Consider the following 19,309-nt stretch of genomic DNA (forward strand, 5'->3'; position numbering starts at 1 on the left):
GCGTGAAGCAACCTTATCTTCTCCCTCACCTAAGCAGATGGCAGGAACTGAAGGTAGCCTTATTCTGTCCCTTTGTCTTCTCTCCAGAAAAACAATCAGCTTACATTTTTCTAGAATAGAAAATTGAAATTCTTTGGCCATTTAAACACTGCATTTCTATGGCAACATACCTTTTTAACGTAATGTAAAAATGCTGACTGCTTTTAAAACCTGCATTTCACTTACCTGCCTTTTACAGCCATGACTGTTTCTATGGAAACCAGAACTGGCCATGAAGCAGTCCTACAGCATGAATTCTCACTTGTCAGTTTTACCTTAAAGCGCCACCTTCAAAGTCCTTTAATAAACCAGTAGCGACTGCATTGCCTAAAGAGTTTTCAAGTTAAACAAAACAAGAAAGCGCGCTTTCACTGAACGCTCCACACAATATTTTGTAGGTGGGGTCTAAATGTAAGAATTTTAACAGCGTGAGCGATATGACTCTTGGTTAAGGATACGATCTGTAAACAGAGAGACAGTTTATGAGCAGTAAAAGCCCTAGTGTGTGTAGTTAGACTTACATAAAGGTGACTTATACCAACATGGGTATGTCTAGACTGCTGTCACAGAAGCACACTGTAGAGATACTGACTAAATGGGTAAACCAACCCACAGAGAGCTCTGTGCTCTGCACATGCTTACGGTATTCCCTGTAGGTACAGGAGTGGGAATGCACTCAACCAGAGTCAGTGTTAGTCTGTGCTAGGTGGCTACCATGGAAAAGAGAAAGTATGCAAGCTTAAGGCACAGCTATTCCATACTGTTGTTCAGAATTAGAATCAGTATAACTTAAATCTAGATTCCTCCCTTAACTTTTTACCTTGAACTTTCACTCTTGTAAAAAACTGAAAAACTGTAGGCACTCTTGTGTTCATTCATATTATTTCCCTAACTTAAGGGAGAAAAAAAAAAGTTATTTTTCCTGTTCTCAGGGATTAATCACCAACAGAATATATCCTTCATCACAGGAGTCCAGCATTGATAGCAAGGACCAGCTTAAAACCTTCCAAGGACAGGTACTTTTCAGAGTGACTTACCTGTCTTTCCCAAGAAGAGTTCCTCACACCTCACTTCTAAGGCTTCACAGTTTTATCACTGCTTTTAAATCACAACAGGAGCAGACAAACAGGGCAGACACTTTCCGTCTGCATCAACCACCAATGCTTAGAAAATAGGAGGCCAGACATTTTAGGCAGACTTTACACATAGAAATACATCTAAACCACAGGAATTGCAGCATCAAAGCTGGAAGCAACAGAATACTTTAGATGCAGCATGTATGACTCTACAGGCTGCAAGGGACAAAGATACAATCCTATTTTGGTATGAACTTGTTTTAAGGAGATCCTAAAGAGCAATATGATCTCCAGACCATCTTTTCCTCCAGGACTCAGCTGCACAGAGCTTCTCCCAAAAGATACCCAGCCCACTCACTTGGCTGACACCCCCAGGAGAACCAGGCTCTCTCGTTCTTCTAACCTAAAAGAGACTATCACCCCTCACACCAAGACAGCAGGATTCACTCAACCCTTTCCCAGGGAAATCAACTTCTGCTAATGCAGCAGGGCATTCCAAGGGGTGGGTCAGTTTAGTAAAATGAGATGCTGTGCTCTTCCATATGGTCCAGGACACCACATACTCTCTTAAACTACCCTCAAGCTCATGCCACGTAGGCGACTGGTCCACAATCAGGCGGTAACATATGGTTAACTCCTGAAGTGGCTCTGAACCTTAAGCTGGGAACTGATGTCCTAACCTACTTCTCCCATTGACAGCCTTTATTTTAAGCATCACTTCAAACTGATCAGTGTAAGGAAGAAGGAATCTGAAAAGTTCAACTCCCCCTTGCCAATATGACCAAGCAGACCTTTATCGTAGGCATCAATTAAACTTGCAGTTCCCCTCGGTACCACTTCCCTCAGTATCTGGACTTATTTCCCTGCTTTCCAGAGTTATCCATAGAAAATGAAAGTCTTCTACAATTCTTTCTTAATCCCTTCCTCCCCTATTCCCTTCAGCACAGGTACATCTTTTTGGCACCTGTTCAGGCCCGTACTAAGACCTGCCCAGAAGGTACCTAGCTCTTAACACAGCAGTAACGCTAGAAACAGAGGCAGCCCGCAGGGAAGCCAGCTATTAGGCTCTGCAGCAATCTGGAGATTACAGGGAAATAATGACGCACGCATGGTTTTCCACTATGGACAAATGCACCATCTCTTTAAGGCTGGAGTTTTCCACAGGCCTCTCAATGCAAATGCCAAATATTTCATCATGCTTTTCTCTTAGCCTATATCTCAGTGCAGCTACAGCTTGGAACAAGGCATATAATATAACAGCAAACCAGAGACTTGGCACACATGGGGCTACTCACTGGCTTTCCTCATGCATATGGTTTATTTTTCCCTGCTATGTCAATCCTTATAGGGCTTTACCACTACATCTGCCTCCTGGGAGCCTGCTAGTTCAACTGGTACAGGGAAGGTGCAGAGCAGTGAGGAAGGATACATTTTTCCTTTTTATGCTTTTCAAATTGAAGGTATCACCTCCACACCATGAATTAAACAGAGTACTTAGACAAGCCCCTGCTGCAGCAAGCCCTCCGAGCAGATACTGAACAGCTCCAGGCTTTGAAAACTGTGGCACATACCAGAGTTTTGATTATTCCAGGTCAAATGCCTTTCATGTTAACCTTCTCCAGGCTGATCTTATTTCATTAATGTCTTGTGTTCTACTGCAAGCATGGATATGGATAGTATTTTTCCTGAACGTGACAAGGAAGAAGACACAAAAGGCAACAGGAAGCAAGGTCAAAGCGAGTCTTGCTGGTTTTCATACTTTCTTTTCCAAAGCACCTGATTCATAGTTTATCATTTCTGATGTAGAAAACAATTTAAAAATAAAGAGCAAAACAGTGGCTGATTTTGAGACTTCTTGTCTGAATAGAATCCACAACAACACACATCAGTAGTGCATGTGGTAGCCAGGGGAATCCAGACAAGCTTTACAAGCAGTGGAGAAGGCTGCAGGATGGGAAAGGGGTGCTGGTCCTTGTTCCTGGATATTACTTCTCAGAGGAAGGTGAGGATTGCTTTGGGAGTAGCATATCCGTGCACATTCAGGAATATACCTATACATACGTGGGTGCACCAACACTGCCAGGAAGGGCAGGCAAACCTTTTGACTGTTTTCTTTCATGTGCTTTCTCTACCTATTACAAAGCATACATAAAAAGAACGGCTATTGCCATATGGAAATATCACAGCATCAGTCTTTAAACCAGAATGATGAGTCCTGACATGATCATTACTGTAAACAGTGCTCTTTAGCAGTGACTTCTCTTTAGGGCTCACTGGACATAGATGCGAGAAGGCCATGTCACATCTAACTGTTTGTCAGGGAAGGACATGCAGAGAAAAAGTCCAGCTTCCTTTCCAGCTCCCCTGCTGTGTTAGGATCTCCAGAATCAGTTTGATACAACTTTCATTAGTAATAAGGAGGAAGTCAGCAAGAATATTAAAACAAATATTTGGACAACTTCTCAGGAGCTGGACAAAAATAGCACTTGGAGAAGCAGAACGCTCTTTTTCCCCCCCATCTAGATCATACTTGGTAATAGCAATTTTTCAGTGTCAGAGTTCTGTCTCAACCATTCCTAATTCCTCGCTTTATCCTGATTGGACCAGAACAAACATATCTTCCTTCTTTAAAATGCCATATAGTATCCTTCCATGGTGCTGACAACATCACTGTTACTCTCCAGCAGTTCCAAGACACGGTGCATCACCACTTCAGCCAGGCTGGGGTTGTAGTTCTGCCGAACACAATTCAGGACATGAAGAAAGTGGCAGCCTTTTTCAGCATCTGTAGGAAAAAGAATTAAAAAAGGAGAATGTAGCAAGAAACCAAATAAAAATCCTTTTGCCTGTATACAGCATTAAATACGTCTGGAACAGCAGGCAGGCCCGTGGCCAGATGTGACTACTTGCCCAACACTGTCATCTTGTGGGAAAACTGTCACAGTGCAACTTTTGCTCAGCTACCGATGCAATCCCATTCCTACACTTGAAACTTCTCAATTACTGGAGTAGAAAGTCACAGAATTTCGGTATCAAGTTTAATCTAATTTTAAAGAGAACAAACCCTGAAAATGTACATGAAAGTAGGAATATAAAAATAATTCTTTTTCCTAGAGAGCAAGTCAGAAATAGATGTCCTTAATAATGCAGTGCAGCATGAAGCAGCTACTGTGTGCCTGATGGAGACATTAACTGACACTCAGCTGTCCCTACCAACAATTTCCCCCACAGACCCTGTAAAGTCACTATCAGTGCTGCAGGATCCCAGTCTTTCCCTCAAGTTCTCAAAACAGCAACAGAGATTGTTCTCCTCCATGGCTAACAATGGAAAACTGGCATAAATGAAGCACATTAACACAAATGACTTTCCTCCACCTCAGCCCTAAGCTCAGATGATGTAAGGTAAGTTTGATACAGCTAGTGAGAAATTTGCATGAAGTTCTGGGGCCAAGAAGATCCCTGTCCTATTTTGCTGCTGCTTTTGGTTTTATTTTAGCAAATCCCTAACTCTAGAATCAGCTAAGCCCCAGAACTGCCTTAGAAGCTGCAGAGGAAAGTCACTGGTAGCACTGCGTACACTTGAGCCTAACTCCTGTCAGACTATAATTCATGCAAGGATATTTCTTTAGAAGTCAGTGGCTCAGTCTGATGAAAGACCTTTGTGGCTGGAAGAAAATACATTCACCACCCTAGGATGGATAAGCGCAGAGAACAGAACAAGGAGTCTACCTGCTCTTAGTGACTGCTGCTCCAAACAAAGTGGGTAGCTGCATTTTGGATTAGTCACAGGTTTGTCATAAGACGGTCAGAGCGCCCATCCCTGATCTACAGTAAATTAGCTTAAGCCCTGATGAATTAGATTAGTGACTCAGGTGTTACCCAACAGCACAATGCATCTTTTGTTCTAGATGCTGGTAGAAAATGGCATTTTGGGGTAATGGCAGGTGTGTGCAATAATTAAGCAGCCCAGATACATTCCTAGGCTACCACCCAAGTTAGAGGGAATACACGCTTCGCAGCGGTGTGATGCTGTCCTTCTTTCACTGCCACAATGGGCTTTAGCTTTTGTCTACAACCTCTGGTAATCCAGGTTGTGATAAACTGCCTTGCCTACTGATATAAAAGGGGACAGAGCTAGAGAGCAGATACTCTTTGCCTATTGTGGACATGTGGCACAGAGGTCCAGTGGGACAACTTAAATTTAACTTCAGGTAGTTTGGGCTTTATTCTCTTTACTATAAGCTTCATTTAAGCCTAAAACCAGAACAAATGCACCAGGAAAAGAAACAAACCTGGATTAAGTCTATCATTTTGCAGTTCAGTCTGGAGTCAAACTATACTGTCACCCTTTTCAGGCTGTCTTAAGCCTCTAGGTAGACCCAGAGTGGACTCTTATAAGGGCACTTCAGATCAGGCTGTGGGGAATTACAATTAGAACCAAGGTCTAGGATTGTAATGTTGACATATCAGGGTTTGTGGAGCTCAGACTAGTCATGCTGAGGGTTTTTTTTTGTTTGTACAATAGTTCCAGGCAGCTGGGTTGGGCCTGAGAGTGTGTCACAAGAAATGATTGGGGTGAGGCATTGTCTTGAAAGCTAGCAGAGAAATTTGGATAGAAGAGTTTGGTTTATAATAAAAACAGTCTTACTGTCATGGAAGATTAACGTTGTTCTTCAAGGAAAATGGGTACAAATTTCTTGTAATAACCGAGTAAAAGCCTTTGAGGCACTACCATGTTCCTATTTCCTCACCAGGAGCCTGCTCACTAACCAAGGCCAAGTGGGTGGCTGTACCTGCCCATGGACAGCAGAGGGGGCCCGATAATTACACTGAGCTCTGTGCCATTGCATCATTCAGGGACAATAAAATATTCAAAAGTATCCTGCTGGTTTTGATCGAAGCTTTTTGGTTTTCCTTCTCAAAGTCTTCTAATACCAATGACTGGAACATTGAAACAGTCCTTCTCAAAACCATCAGAGGAAGAGAGACTTACCTGGAAACTGTGCTTTTTACAACAGGAAAGTAAACAGAAAGCTTCAAGGAGAGCAAGAGGCTCTGTAAAGCAATTGTTATTTTTTCCCTGCTCAGTATGAAAAAAAATAGCTTTGAGAACTCAGGGTTCTGCAAAGTTTTCTCTGTAACTATCTACCAGTTTCTATCTGCTGTTGACTGGTAGAAAAAACTTAACCTCTGGTGGAGCAGGGAGAGTACTTCACCACTGTGATGATGCACACCAGGCCTGGTGTCGTGCATCAACTACATACAAGTTCTGGCTTTTATAGTGGCCCAATTAGGAAACAAAACATGTTTCCAAGAGAACTTGCTAATCTGTAAAACGGACAGAGGAATGATTTGCCTTTTACAGAAGAGGTGTTTGTATTTGTTAATGGATAAAAGACAATAGAAAACATATTGTAATTTGTTGCACTCACACAGCCTCCAGCAACTAAGCTCATCTTCAACTGCTCGTCCTGTAACAGCTACTCCCACCAACCCCCCAGAGAGACAAAACTTATTTCCACATATAAACCATGTTAACAGCTGCGCTATTGCTTAAGATAGCCAGTTGGGAACTCAAAAATCATTCCACTTCACTCACCCTTTTTTCTCTGCAGGATAACCATCACAGATCAGGTCCTACAAGCACTTTCGTTATTATGATGGTATAAGGAGAAAAGCAATTTAAGAGTATATGCCTTATATTCTAGTCAGTCATTTATTCTTTACTACATTTTACCCCACAACTAGCTGCACTCCAGCAGCAAGTGATCCATGCTAACATGTTCTGCCCAATGCATTGACAAACTCTGTATCAATGTACCTGTGCAATTAGCAGCCACTCAAGGCAAGCACTACCTTTTGTAATGGCAATAAGACACCATATGCTTCAGGAACAGGGTAACTCCGAAGCCAGACGAGGTATATTACATGAAAAGAAGTCGATTTTGTTAGACTGAAATCCCTACCTGTAAAGAACAGCCACTCAAACTCTGCACTTGCTTAAAACCTACAGAGAATACCCTACTGACATAAGTGAATGTTACTGTTGGCTTAATGGAGGTGAGGATTTCACTTTTCTGCACTACCGCTTTTGTGTCAGCTCCCATGTAGAAACTGACCTAGCAAGATCTGCCACCTACCCGAAGTGCAGAGCAACTGCTATTAGTTGCTGACCTAACCTCATTGCATTTGGTTCCTCCCAAAATTTATGTACACTGAAAAGATACGGATCTTAGATAATGGCTGCTCATTTCAGATCTGCGAGGTTGCTTCATGCTAGGCACATGTGCTCTCTCACTCTCTCTCTCTGCTCATAGGAAGCTGCTCCTGCACTTCTGCTTTTAGCTACTCTGATGACCTACACAAGTAATTTAGTTTCGAGTTTAAGGGTAAGGACAGGAAGTGTACCTAATCCAGCAGCAGCAGGAGAGATTGTCATCGAAGTATCAGCACCAGCTCATAGCTCACCAGAAACCTGACCACACCGGTACTTACGCCTGGGTTTTCGGCAGTCCTCTTTAACCACATCGAGGGTCACTTTAAGCAGGTCCTTATCATAGTCAGTCACCTGGAGGTAACAGAAAAAAATGGCAATTTATAGTAGTCTATTTCACAGTAAATGGAGCGGATGTTAAAAAGGATGTATCATGGCCATACATCAAGGCCACAACGTATTCTAAACTTACATTGCCATAACTACAGTCAGCAAGATATGCTGCCTCCAAGATAAATAATGCATGTTAAATCTTCAGTTATCTTTTGAGCAATGTTAGCAGCATTCAGGAGTTAGGAGAAGAACATAATATACCAGAATCAACCCAAAAGAGGGCATCCAACTCAACAGAACACTGAGTTTTAACCTAAACCTGACAGAGACCTGTCCCAGTCTTCAGTGTGCTCTGTCGCATCAGCATACAGTTAAGCAACCCAGGTTGAACACAGACTGCACCTAGAACAGCAGCAGTGCTGAAGACTGGCACTGAGTTACAAAAAGATCAGCTTGGTAGGTGACAGAGAGGTAAAAGTAAGAGTAAAGAAAGACGTAGATAAGCCTTTGGAATAAACAGACAGCACTTGGAGGTCCAGCTTCTCTTCCTGAAATATTTCCACTCTGAAACTATGAAATAGTCAAAGCATTGAATATGTTTGCAATCACAGCTCAATTCCTTACATGGTACAAGTCCTTGGAGCTACTAGGTTTCTGGAAAACCACTCCTTCTTCTTGTAGCATCTTTATTGCTTCCTTAAAAACACTGTGAATCCTTTTGGAGCTGGAGTCAGGTTTTGAATTCACCTGGATGGGAAGAAATGTACACAGCAGATGGTGAGAAATCTCAGCCCAACTAAAGCTGATGGCAAAAGCTCCAGGAAATTTCAAGAGCAAGAGAACTTCACGTCATTTTGTTCCACATTTTTCTTTATTTGGTAAATCACAAATCTTATTTGTTACATGCGAACCAACCTGTTAACTTCATCAGTTACATATGAACTAACCAACACCTCAGTCTTTAAAAAAAAAATATAAATATCAGAAGCTTGTGGTTTCGTCAGAATTGTACAATCTCCTAACTGCTGTTTGCAGCTATGTGATTATGTACTGAGAGCCCCCTTCTTTTGGAATAGGCCTATGATGCTTACAGAGAATTTGACTGTTTGTTTATCTCATCTGCTTTGATGGTATTTCTATGTTGTTTTCTGGGAGTGAGGGGTATATGGAAAGAAGCAAAGATCAGCACTTTGTAGGGTGATATTCAAGAGGAATCCAAGTGCTGGGAATTGGATCTCCATCTCCTGATACCAAACTGAGGCTGTGTCCAAAGAAAAGAAGAAAACTGGTAAGAATAATATTTGTTTCTTGTCCCCTGCTTTCCAAATTTTTACAAATATTTTAGTCACGGTTTTAAGAGTCTCTCCACAGCCCTAATGAAATGTAAGGAGAAAGAGCGTGCAAGAAATTAAGATAGATATATGAGATAGGGAAACAAAGGATGAAGGCTAGAAGGCAGGTGGGAAATAAGTCTCTTGTGAAGGGTTCAGGACACTGCTAGCAGAGTAGGAAGTAAAAAAAAAAAAAAAAAAAGGAAAAGCAGGGTCTGTTTGGAGATAGAGCAGAGCTAAGACAGTGGAATGACAGCTGGAGAAGTGGAAGGAAATAAAGAATCAGCTGTGGAGAGGAGAATGTATGGGCAGATAAGAGCTAGACCATTACATTCTTTCCCATCTTTATCTGTCCCACTGTTTCAACCTTCCATTTATCTACAAAGGCTGCTTCAATTCCCCAATTGTTGTTTCCACATCTGTTGGGAACACTCTGTGCTCCCTGTGGTTTCCTTTGAGAGCAGAGCTGAACTGCTTCCCACAAGCGAACATGTGATGAATGGAACCAGACCACACCAGAGCAACCAAAGCAAGAGTTGCCAAGCCCTTTCTTCATCTGCCACCATAAACGCTCCCATCCTGTCCTGAGCAGAAGTATCAGCCTTTGTGTATCCTACTTCATTCACCAGGGGAACTCACAGAAATACTGGGAGTGAATCAAGCAACCATCGTGTACCAGAGTGAACTCACATGGACACGTGGTGACAGACACCAGGTTGGTAATGGAAGAACGTCCCTTCACAAAGCATTACTTCCATCCATTTGTAAGGCTCAAGTCCAGCTCAGACTAGCTCTAAGCCTGGGAATTGACAGGCCTCACCAGGAATGGTTTAGGAGATCCAACAGAGATATTGGCATTGGCACGCTCTACAGCTTTCTCCACGCCCTTCCCCTCAATGTTTCAGCAGGCCATAATCACAGCTCTCTCACTCTTTCTTTCTGTCCAACAACAGCAATCTTTTTCCTCTCAAATTGTTAGTCAAAAATAATTACCTTGTAGTCCAAGGCAATTACCACAGAAGAATAGCTATTATTCTGTCTTTATTTGGCTTCAAGTTTTCTCCTGTTACAGAAGGATTTTAGTGTTTGAATGTTTGCTTGTCCCCTGTCCACCACAGCTGTACCAGTACAACTACAGACACTACTTTTAACTACAAACCTGACCTTACATCTGGACACCATTCCCCTCACACCATTAATACCTCGATCGTACTTCATAGTGCTGCTTCTTATGAACTGAAGAAACAAACAAAATATAGAAGAAAGGGATTTTGTTTATTTGCTTTGTAAGTGAAGAGCGAATACTTTCTCTTAATTATTTTTTTTTTCTTCAGGACAAGAGGCAATGGGCACAAACTGAAATGCAGAATTTCCAGCTGAATATGAGAAAACTCTTGTTTGCTGTGAGAGTGACTGAGCAGAGCACTGGAACAGGTTGCCCGTGGAGTCTCTTACTCTGGAGGTATTCAAAACCCACCTGGATGCCATCCTGCCAATGTGCTCTAGGTGATCCTGCTTGGCAGGGGAGCTGGACTAGGTGATCTCCAGAGGCCCCTTCCAACCTCAACCATCCTGTGAAAAGCACATTCACATCGCTGTACCTAAAATGAAGAGGCTTTGCCTCTAACAAATGCAGGAATCTAAAGAAACTGCTAGCAAAGCAACCACCTCAAGACTCTGATCAATTTTTAATGTGAAAGCAAACATTTGGCGAGGGGAAAAAAGATAAAAATATCTCCAAAGAAGCAGGATAATTATTCAGTTTGGCTTAACACTGAGATCCCGTCAGAAAAGGGAGATAATTAAAAACAGGCTCCGTGTGAACTGACACACAGCTCTGCCTGGATGGATACTGAAACAGAATCACTAAGAAAGTAAGTCAAGAGATTGACAGAGAAGGCAGAGAGGCAGACTTGGGAGGGAGAAAATAAGGAAGAAGCTGCTTCATATCAGCACCCTCTCATATGTGCTGCAGAATCTGAAAAAAGGGCTCTGTGGGAGAATTACCTCCGAAAAACAGATGAAGGCTCTTCCCCTATCCAGAGACTTTAATATTATCCTGAAATAATGGGAAAAGTTTCTGTGTTTTTGTTTTCTAGCATGCTCTAGAACATGCTTCTGCCTCTCTCACCCTCTGAGTAAATCAACAATTTGACAAGTTCTTTGTGAACACCACCTAAAGTTATTTGATCTGTTCTTTTGGTCCACCCAAAACATCTCCAATTTCTCATCCTGCAAGTCCAAAAGTCAATAGCCTGTCTCCCTAATACTTCACCTTTCTTTTATGCCAAACCAGACCCTCTTTTCTTCTGGACTTGCACAATCCCCTGAGAGCCAGTGTACACTGAAGCTTGTGATTTTGCCTTCTTAGCAGAGATCTAGAGGAGGCTGAACGAAGGCAGAAGAAATTTGGGACAATAAAATCCTACCTGATTTCACATTTCTGCTTTTATTTCAGGAGGAGATGGAGAAATGCTTGCATTTCAACAGTTACAAAGATGCGCTTATAGGTGTTAACATAGTTCCTTCCAAATCACAGCTTAACAACAATCACTTTACTTTTACAAAGCTTATTATCCAAGAAATTCAAAGCCTTTACAGGTATTAGGTAGTTTAAATGCTGATCTTAAGCACTAGTGAGATTTGAATCTGGATTTTCAATTTCCCTCTCGCAACATTCACAAGTCATTTTTCAAAGTGTCTCCCTTCAAGCATGCCGTAAGTTTCAGGTTCCCTCAAGTGCTGACAGCAGGGGTTCTCCCTGTCCCTCTCAAACCAGGTCCTTTTTAAATAAATGAAGCTGGACATCCAAGCACAGGACCACCCTCAAATCATTCATCACTTTTGCAAAGCACACCTCCCTACACCCCGCTTGGAGAAGCAGCTATTGAATAATGATTTCTCACTACCCCCCTCCCAAGTCCAGCAAAGCCAACAGAATACTTGTCTCCAGAATTATGTCAATATTTTAACCAACATATTCCAGCTGGTGAGTCTCACATATTTTAGTGGGCTGGTGCTGTGCAACCAATTATTCTCCGGTCTTTAAAGCAAAATAAACCTCCTGCACAATCAATAATAGGTCAAAGAATGAAGTGGTACAGGAATTAGTTTGAATGCTGAAAGTATGTAACCTTTGGCTCATTACAAATCACAACACACCCTGACGGTGTTAAAGTTTCCTGGTATAACCACACACGTGATACTACTCATGGAAATTGCCCTTTGCAATTTCTCACGCAACATTTAAGCCTTGCTTTAGACAGGTGATAATTTTAGTAATAGTGATTCTGGATGTGTCAGCCCTGGGCTCCTATAATAAGCATTGCAATACACGTATTTAAAGTAGCAGTGAAGCTTCCTGAAGAGGCAGGAAGAGAAGAAAATAGCATCAAGAATGTATAATGCAAAGCACTGTGATATAGCTACAGCACAACATACATGGCCGGGGTAAGTGTAACACTGTAAAACTCCCTGCTTTTTCTACTTGTCACTGCTGACCTTGAGATAATATTCAAATCAAGGGAAGTACAAACAGTAGGGTTTGGAAAGCATTACCAAGTCCAAGATAGCAATGTGCACGAGCTACAATGATAGGAAAACAGCACACACTATAGCTAAGGCATGGGAGTAGTACATCAAAACGGTTGATCAAGACTGGCTGGTTGTAAGTCAAATTTACTCCAGATCAGAAACTGGATGGATCAAGTTCACATGAGCATTTTTTTTTCTCTAAACAAACAACAACAAAAAGCCAGGCCATTAATTGTCTAAGTCCAGTAAGTACACTCAGTTCTCTAATCACAAGATGACTTTTCCTTTCTTCTTGCTTGTAGTTTTCCCTGTGGTACCCACCCCTTCAGACTCAAAAGACATTTGTTTCAAGGGAAAGGCTACCAATTAGGAATAGAGAGGACACTGGTTATGTGAAATAAAGCTTTACTAGTTTTAAAAATCAAAACAGATTTGTTAATTTGTAATTATTTTTAAAAACGTTGAGTTCTCTTACCTCTGTAACTATAAAACTAAAAGTTACCTAGTTTGAGCAGAGGACATGATTTAAGTTCTGCCACATGCACCTGCTAGAGGGAAATTTATTCTTTTGGAGGACCAAATGCTGGGGAACCATTAGGACTGGAACTAGATCTTCTAGAACATGTGTGGGACATGGACAGGGTTTAGATACAGTAATCCTGAAAAGGAACAGAGAGATGCTGCCTACCTCAGCTACCTCCTTCCATCTTCACCCCCCTGTTCCACTCCACTGCCAATGATTCCATAGCGGCTCACCACCACCCTGGAGGAAATTTTCCATGAGAAGATACCCTCCCATGTTGAGAAACACTGTGCAAATACTTTAAAAGACGGGAAAGAGATGAAGGGATTGCACCACATCTCCTAGGAGCACAGAGAAAGGGAGAGAAAGTCAATAAAAGGGTTTAAACAGCAGCTGTGCTACAACATTGGAAACAGGAAAAAGTGTAAAAGACCAATTATACTTCAAAACATCCCGTCACAGCCAGGAAAAGTGCAAGAAGTGAGCAGGTATGTGTATTGTACTGTGGCTTAAGGCGTACAGTTTGGTCCACTCACCTATCTCATGCCTTGGCATATAGGCATGATATAAAATCATTCTACACTAGCAGCACCTTTCATCTTTTCTTGGTTTGAGGAAGATGCAAAACAGAAGACTACACAGTGAAAAAGAAAGGAAGACGTAAAGGAATCAGATCTATCACTTATTTTTGTGGATCAAACCAGGTACTCGACCCTTTGCCAATTATGGGAAGTGACGTCTTCAAGGGACAGGGCAGAGGAACAACAAAATACATTCCCAGAGCACTACTGGGAGCACTCTCAAGGCATTCAGGTCACTTGACAACTGAATGTTCTTTCTTATGCAAAGAGATATAATCCTCTTTGCAAGGAATTAATACCAAAGGGCAATGGAGAGAACTGCAATTTCTAAATAAGCATCTGTGTGCCCAGATTCCTGGGACATATACTCACACCCTTGCATCAGGGTCAGGAGCAACAGCTACTAATTAAGATAGTTCCTCATGACTACTAGCAAGGCTGATGCTGCGGGGAGCAGGGGAGGAGAGATGGAGGTGCCTTTATGTTTGCTCTGCACCAGTTCCTTCTTTAAATGGCTTTGCAAGTCATTCATCTTAATCTTTCTATAAATGCTGAAACTTCAGAGACGGACAGTATTAGTCACAATGACCACTACTTCCTCTTATGTAAAGTGTCTGAGGACTTTTAATGCTCTTCCAGCTGGTTTAGAAAAATACCCTGTTCCACATTGGATTTTCTAGTATCAAACTTTTCAGTTACAAATCATAGTAGTTCTTGTCCTTGCTTATATCCATGACCATTTTAAAGCAAACAAATAAAGCCTTTAATAAAAATAAACCAAGAAGCAGTTAGCAGAAGCAGTTCACCGAGGCATGAATAGAGCTACTTTTTATCATTATCTGGCTTTTTTTTTTATATTAAAAAAAAATGTAGTAAATTAATATTATCTACTAATATAACATAACACTTCTAACAGTGCATGTCTGGATCAGGCACTGAAAATGACTGCCATGAATTTCTTTCTTTACAGAAAACCAAAAAGCAAACAAGTGAGTCATAATGCTCTGGATTCATGTTTCAGTTGCTGTTGGTAATTTGTTAGAATCCGTAACTCCTGGTTTTGCAGAAGTTTACCACTTCACACCTGTTGAGAATCAGGCTTGTAATTTACCCAAATAACAAATAAAACCATTTTACGAAATGCTTTTTGTTCTACCATTTTGTAGTTGGTCGAGAGCATACTATCTCACTGGGAAACTTCTTAACAATTCAGCTACGTGCACTTACACATAAACTGATCTAAATGCAACCATCTGACCCTTTCAGTCATGACCTTTCACAGCTAGGGATGTCCAACAACAGAAGTGTTTAACAGAGCATTTTTTCATTCACTCACTATCTCCTTTAGAAAGCCACATCTATACTAATATATTGAACTTCAAATGAAATAAGACAAAGAATTGTCCTCCCTTCTCCTGAGCCAATTCAGGATCTCAAATATCTGACCCAAACAGCTTGAGTGCCTTAAGGAGATCAGTGACATTTTTCACAGCTCTAGGTAAGGCAGTGCGCATTGCATACTGTAAGGTTGCTCAGCCCTAATACAACAGAATTTTCTTGTGGCTTTCTTCAGTCCAGCTTCAAATACCCCACGTGACAAGGTTTCTCAGGCCGTGTAAATAATGCATGCCTAAAACTAACGATGATGAAAAAGCACTTACAGTTTTTGAATCCTCTGAATGCATCAGTCTCTTATCTGATTGTTTAGAATTCTTGGCATTATTTTCCCTACCAAAAACTTGAAACAGGTACAGTCACTCACCTGACAGCTGCGACTGGACAGTGGCTCACCAGCCAGGGACACCAGAGTATCAATCGTTTCCAGCTCCTGTTGGTAAAAGGTCTGAATTTTGTTTTCGAGTAGGAAGTCTTTCACTTTCTCATGCAGAATATAAATTGAGAAATCCAAACCCTCTGGGCCACTGCAAGGATACAGAGAACAGGTTAAAAGGGAAGAAATACACTACTGATATTTTTAGATCACTTGCCTAATGTTAGCCTGGTAGACCGGTTTTCAAAGGTCAGGAGGCATTTTATCGCCCTTAAAGAATTTGAATCTGAACCCTTAATTAAAACAGACCATTTTAAAATGCATTGAACATCCAGCTCTTCCTCTTCAATCATTTATTGAAATAGTGTTGGGATTTTAAGATCTGAAGTCTCTAAAGCCACACTACATGCATCAGACCTGCCAATAAGTATCCAGCTACCCTTAAGCTGAATACAATAACTTGTGTTTGAATTAGTTTGAGGTTACGCAAATCATGATTCACAGACAAGGGCAGCGGATTCAGGAATATTTTGATTGATGAGCTCTTTATCCTTATATGTAAAACAAAATCAGCCAAGGTTGCTCATCCATTTAATTCGTTGATCTCGCCTGCAAATCTTGCTCCAGACTCACTCCTTTAAGAGATGCAAGACGCCCGTACACAGTATTTTACTACCTTCCTAGTATTCATTTTAGTTCAGCTTTATACTTCTTTTCTCAGATTATGAGCAAGTATCTCATCTGTATGGATCATCAATTATTTAGAGAAAAGAAGACTACTACTAAATGCTTGTGCAGAGACTAAATCACAGTGGGGCCCTGTTCCATCTTTCTCTGAAGTTAAATATCAAATAAGCAATAATAAAATCCCATGCTTTGCCTTTAGACCAGTCTGCATACCACATTTACCTCTGTCCCTCCCCTGGGCTTTGGAAAGGTTTATCGTAAACTTCTCTATAGAGACAAGGGAGCTCCAACAGCCTTGAAATCTGAACATCACACACAGGATCATCCACTTTATCTGGAGCGGAAAAAAGAGCAGACAGACTTGTCTTTTAAACAAACATACCTGAGGCAGCACAATGGAGTGTCACAGGCCAGTATTAAATCGGCAAATTTTGTTTTTGTTGTTATGAAAATAAAACCATAAAGGTCACTCCTGCTTTTACAGTTTACAAGGCAGTAAATGACCACAGCGTATTGCAGACTATGCTTGCATCTGAATAACTTATTAAACTGGAATTTGTGACCTATATTTTACCTTTCAGCAGTCTTTACACATTAAATGAAGTTAGCATATAGCAAGAAGTTTTGTTTGTGCCAATCTGAAACCAATTTAGAGACCATTTGAACTGTGTGGCTCTCCTTTAATGAAACAATGGCATTGTTACCAACCCTTGAATGGGTTGTATATTCACAAAACTTCTGTTTGGAAAAGAGGGTTGACGTTCCCCTCAGATTTTAGCTACAGCTGAAAAAACTAGAAACTTTCTATCTGAGCTACACAAGGCTTTTAAAGACAGGCTTCTCCAGTTACACAATAGCACAGGCACTGAGGAGAATAGATGTTATGCAACTGGAAGCTCCTGGGATACAAATAATGGACTACTGTCCAAACAGCTGTCGGATATGTGCCAGAGTGACAAAGAGGAATGCTTCTCAGTCATTCTGCAGAGCCAGATAGTTTAGGAAAACTTGGGCTTTAATGTAAAAATGTGACAATAAATTGCTGGCTGCCTGTGGAATGGATTATACGGGCTGCAACAAACAACTGTTTCTTCAAAGCAGCAAACACTCTTGATGAAGCGTGACACAGAAGGTCATCAATTCCCTTCCTATGGGTCTTGGTTGTTCTGCTTCAACACAAATAAAAACGAAGAGCAATTCACTATCAAAGATACCCAATCATAATATCTGGACAACCTTCTTGTCATCTTCATAGATTTTCCAGGAATGCCTCATTTACGGGCAGTCTGATCCCACACATTAAGTAGCGTATTTTCTAACCTTACACTGCTAACATTAAAATAAAGGCATACAGATGAAAATCTCTTTAGAAAAATGAGCTGACAGAAAATGAAGTGAAAATTATTCAATGAATTAAATACAGCTTGTGTCTTACAGCCAAGTTACATATGTCACAGATCCGTAACACTCACAAAAACACGAAGCCTGAATTTCTCTTTGTTGCCGGTAGGTTCGGATGTAACCTCTGACCCTGACAACATCCCCAATCACCAGCTTAGTTTTCTGGCTCACCATTTCCTGGAGTTTCTTCATCTGTTCAAGCACTTTAAGGCTGCTGAGTGTGCTTGGACTACCTGTAAGAAAAGGTGAGCAGATCAGGCATGGAATACATATGCATCACAGCAGTCATATTGCTAAAAAGGGGCAAGATCTCAGGCATCATGTGTTCTGATCAGCAAAATTGTTGGATAACAAAGATAGTTTATAGTATTGTATTTATTTAAATAGTTCACCCGGGGAAGGTGTATAAGGAAAGAGATACTGACTTATTATTGAATGTCACAGATAGGTTGAAAATTGAAATATTAATTTGAAACTGGCAAGAGTGATTTTGTCATACTAAAAGGGAGAGGGGAACTTTTTATGTAAAAGCATGATTCATCTGAGGTGAGGCCAAAGGACTGATGTGATGCAATTTCATGTCCACACTGAGATGAATGCAACTCGACAGAACTTCATGTTTACGTAACGCACCTTTGCAGGAGGGTAATTTTTTCCTAGCTGAAAACCTGACTAATGATCCAAGAAGCCCTGATCATGATTACAAAAGGCGAGAAGAAAGTTTCCCGTGCCTTTGGGAGCTGTTTTCTTTAGCAGATAGGAGTTATTTCCATCAATAAAACAGTGTTCATTCAGTCAATATTGATGCACAAGTAAAATAAGAACAAGGCTAAAACAAGCACTCTGGGTCCTCACTCTGTGTGAACCAGTATTTCACACAATTTCTTTCATGAATTTAAGTTCTTCACAAAAAAAAAAAAAAAAAAAAAAAAAAAAAAAAAGATTTGATTGTGGGTCCCCATTACTTTTCTGGAAAAAGTCTCTAAAAGCAGGAAATGTCTTCTGAATTCCAGCACTGTAGGAACCTTTCATACCACTTGTCATATTATTGTTAAATGTAAGCTAGTATGAATCATGTTTGTATAAACAGGGTTGTTCCACAAATAAAAACAGTTTTCAATTTTGATATCAAGCTTTTCCCTCCCCATTTTATGTAGTACATATGTAAATGTATAGCAACGTTTATTTCAGTGGGTTTTATCAGCTCCAAACTACTACAGGAGCTTTCAGGATCACCTGAATTAGAAATTGTCTCATAATTTGATCTACAAGGAGTACTGGAAAAAAGGCAAATAGAAAGCTAGACACTACCGAGTTCTTCTGTTATGAATGTAAGATTAACTTCATTTCAAAAATACATTTTCTGCACATTTAGAACTGTTCAAATCATAAAAAGACCAATGGCATTGTTCCTGCTGTGTTTAAAGCTACTTTTGAGTTCACCACTAACATCATAATGCATGAACAGGAGGAGAATATGAATGTGAACAAAAGAAAAGAAGGGGGATCCTGAAACTACTGTATCACAAGGGTGGGGAACATAGACCAAGCTGCTTTGAAAACCATAAGAAGAGGATTCTCTAAAAAATTTCACAGCACGGAATTGAAACGTATTACTCAAAAGGAAAAGGCATGACAGGTCATAATGTAGTGGTTTTGTTTGCATCACTATTGGCAACAGGACAAAAACTAACATGAAGATCCCAAAATGGCTCAGGCTGTAGGGCATGGTGGCATAAAATAATAATAATAATAATAATTTTAAAACTAAGTTCCATTTGTTCTTCAGCGAGTTTGATCATTTATTGAATTATTTAAG

General features: G+C 40.7%; 1 protein-coding gene across 6 annotated transcripts in view; it reads right to left on the reverse strand.

The window, feature by feature from the left end:
* Nucleotides 1-2,414: 2,414 nt before the first annotated feature.
* The window catches only part of STN1 (STN1 subunit of CST complex), a 42,080-nt gene continuing 25,185 nt past the window's right edge, over nt 2,415-19,309 (reverse strand). For 5 of the 6 annotated variants that reach the window (XM_068688438.1, XM_068688435.1, XM_068688436.1 and 2 more), the window contains 6 exons: nt 17,562-17,723; nt 16,312-16,423; nt 15,394-15,553; nt 8,287-8,409; nt 7,611-7,683; nt 2,415-3,900 (listed from right to left, as the gene is read on the reverse strand). In XM_068688438.1, coding sequence (XP_068544539.1) covers nt 3,743-3,900; nt 7,611-7,683; nt 8,287-8,409; nt 15,394-15,553; nt 16,312-16,423; nt 17,562-17,723 — 788 coding nt within the window. In that variant the 3' untranslated portion in view covers nt 2,415-3,742. Of the gene's footprint in view, nt 3,901-7,610; nt 7,684-8,284; nt 8,410-13,215; nt 13,392-15,393; nt 15,554-16,311; nt 16,424-17,561; nt 17,724-19,309 lie in introns of those variants that run through there. The other variant, XM_068688441.1, reaches the window with a different exon arrangement.

This window comes from Anas acuta, chromosome 7 (assembly GCF_963932015.1).
Source record: "Anas acuta chromosome 7, bAnaAcu1.1, whole genome shotgun sequence".
NCBI classification, from domain to species: Eukaryota; Metazoa; Chordata; class Aves; order Anseriformes; family Anatidae; genus Anas; species Anas acuta.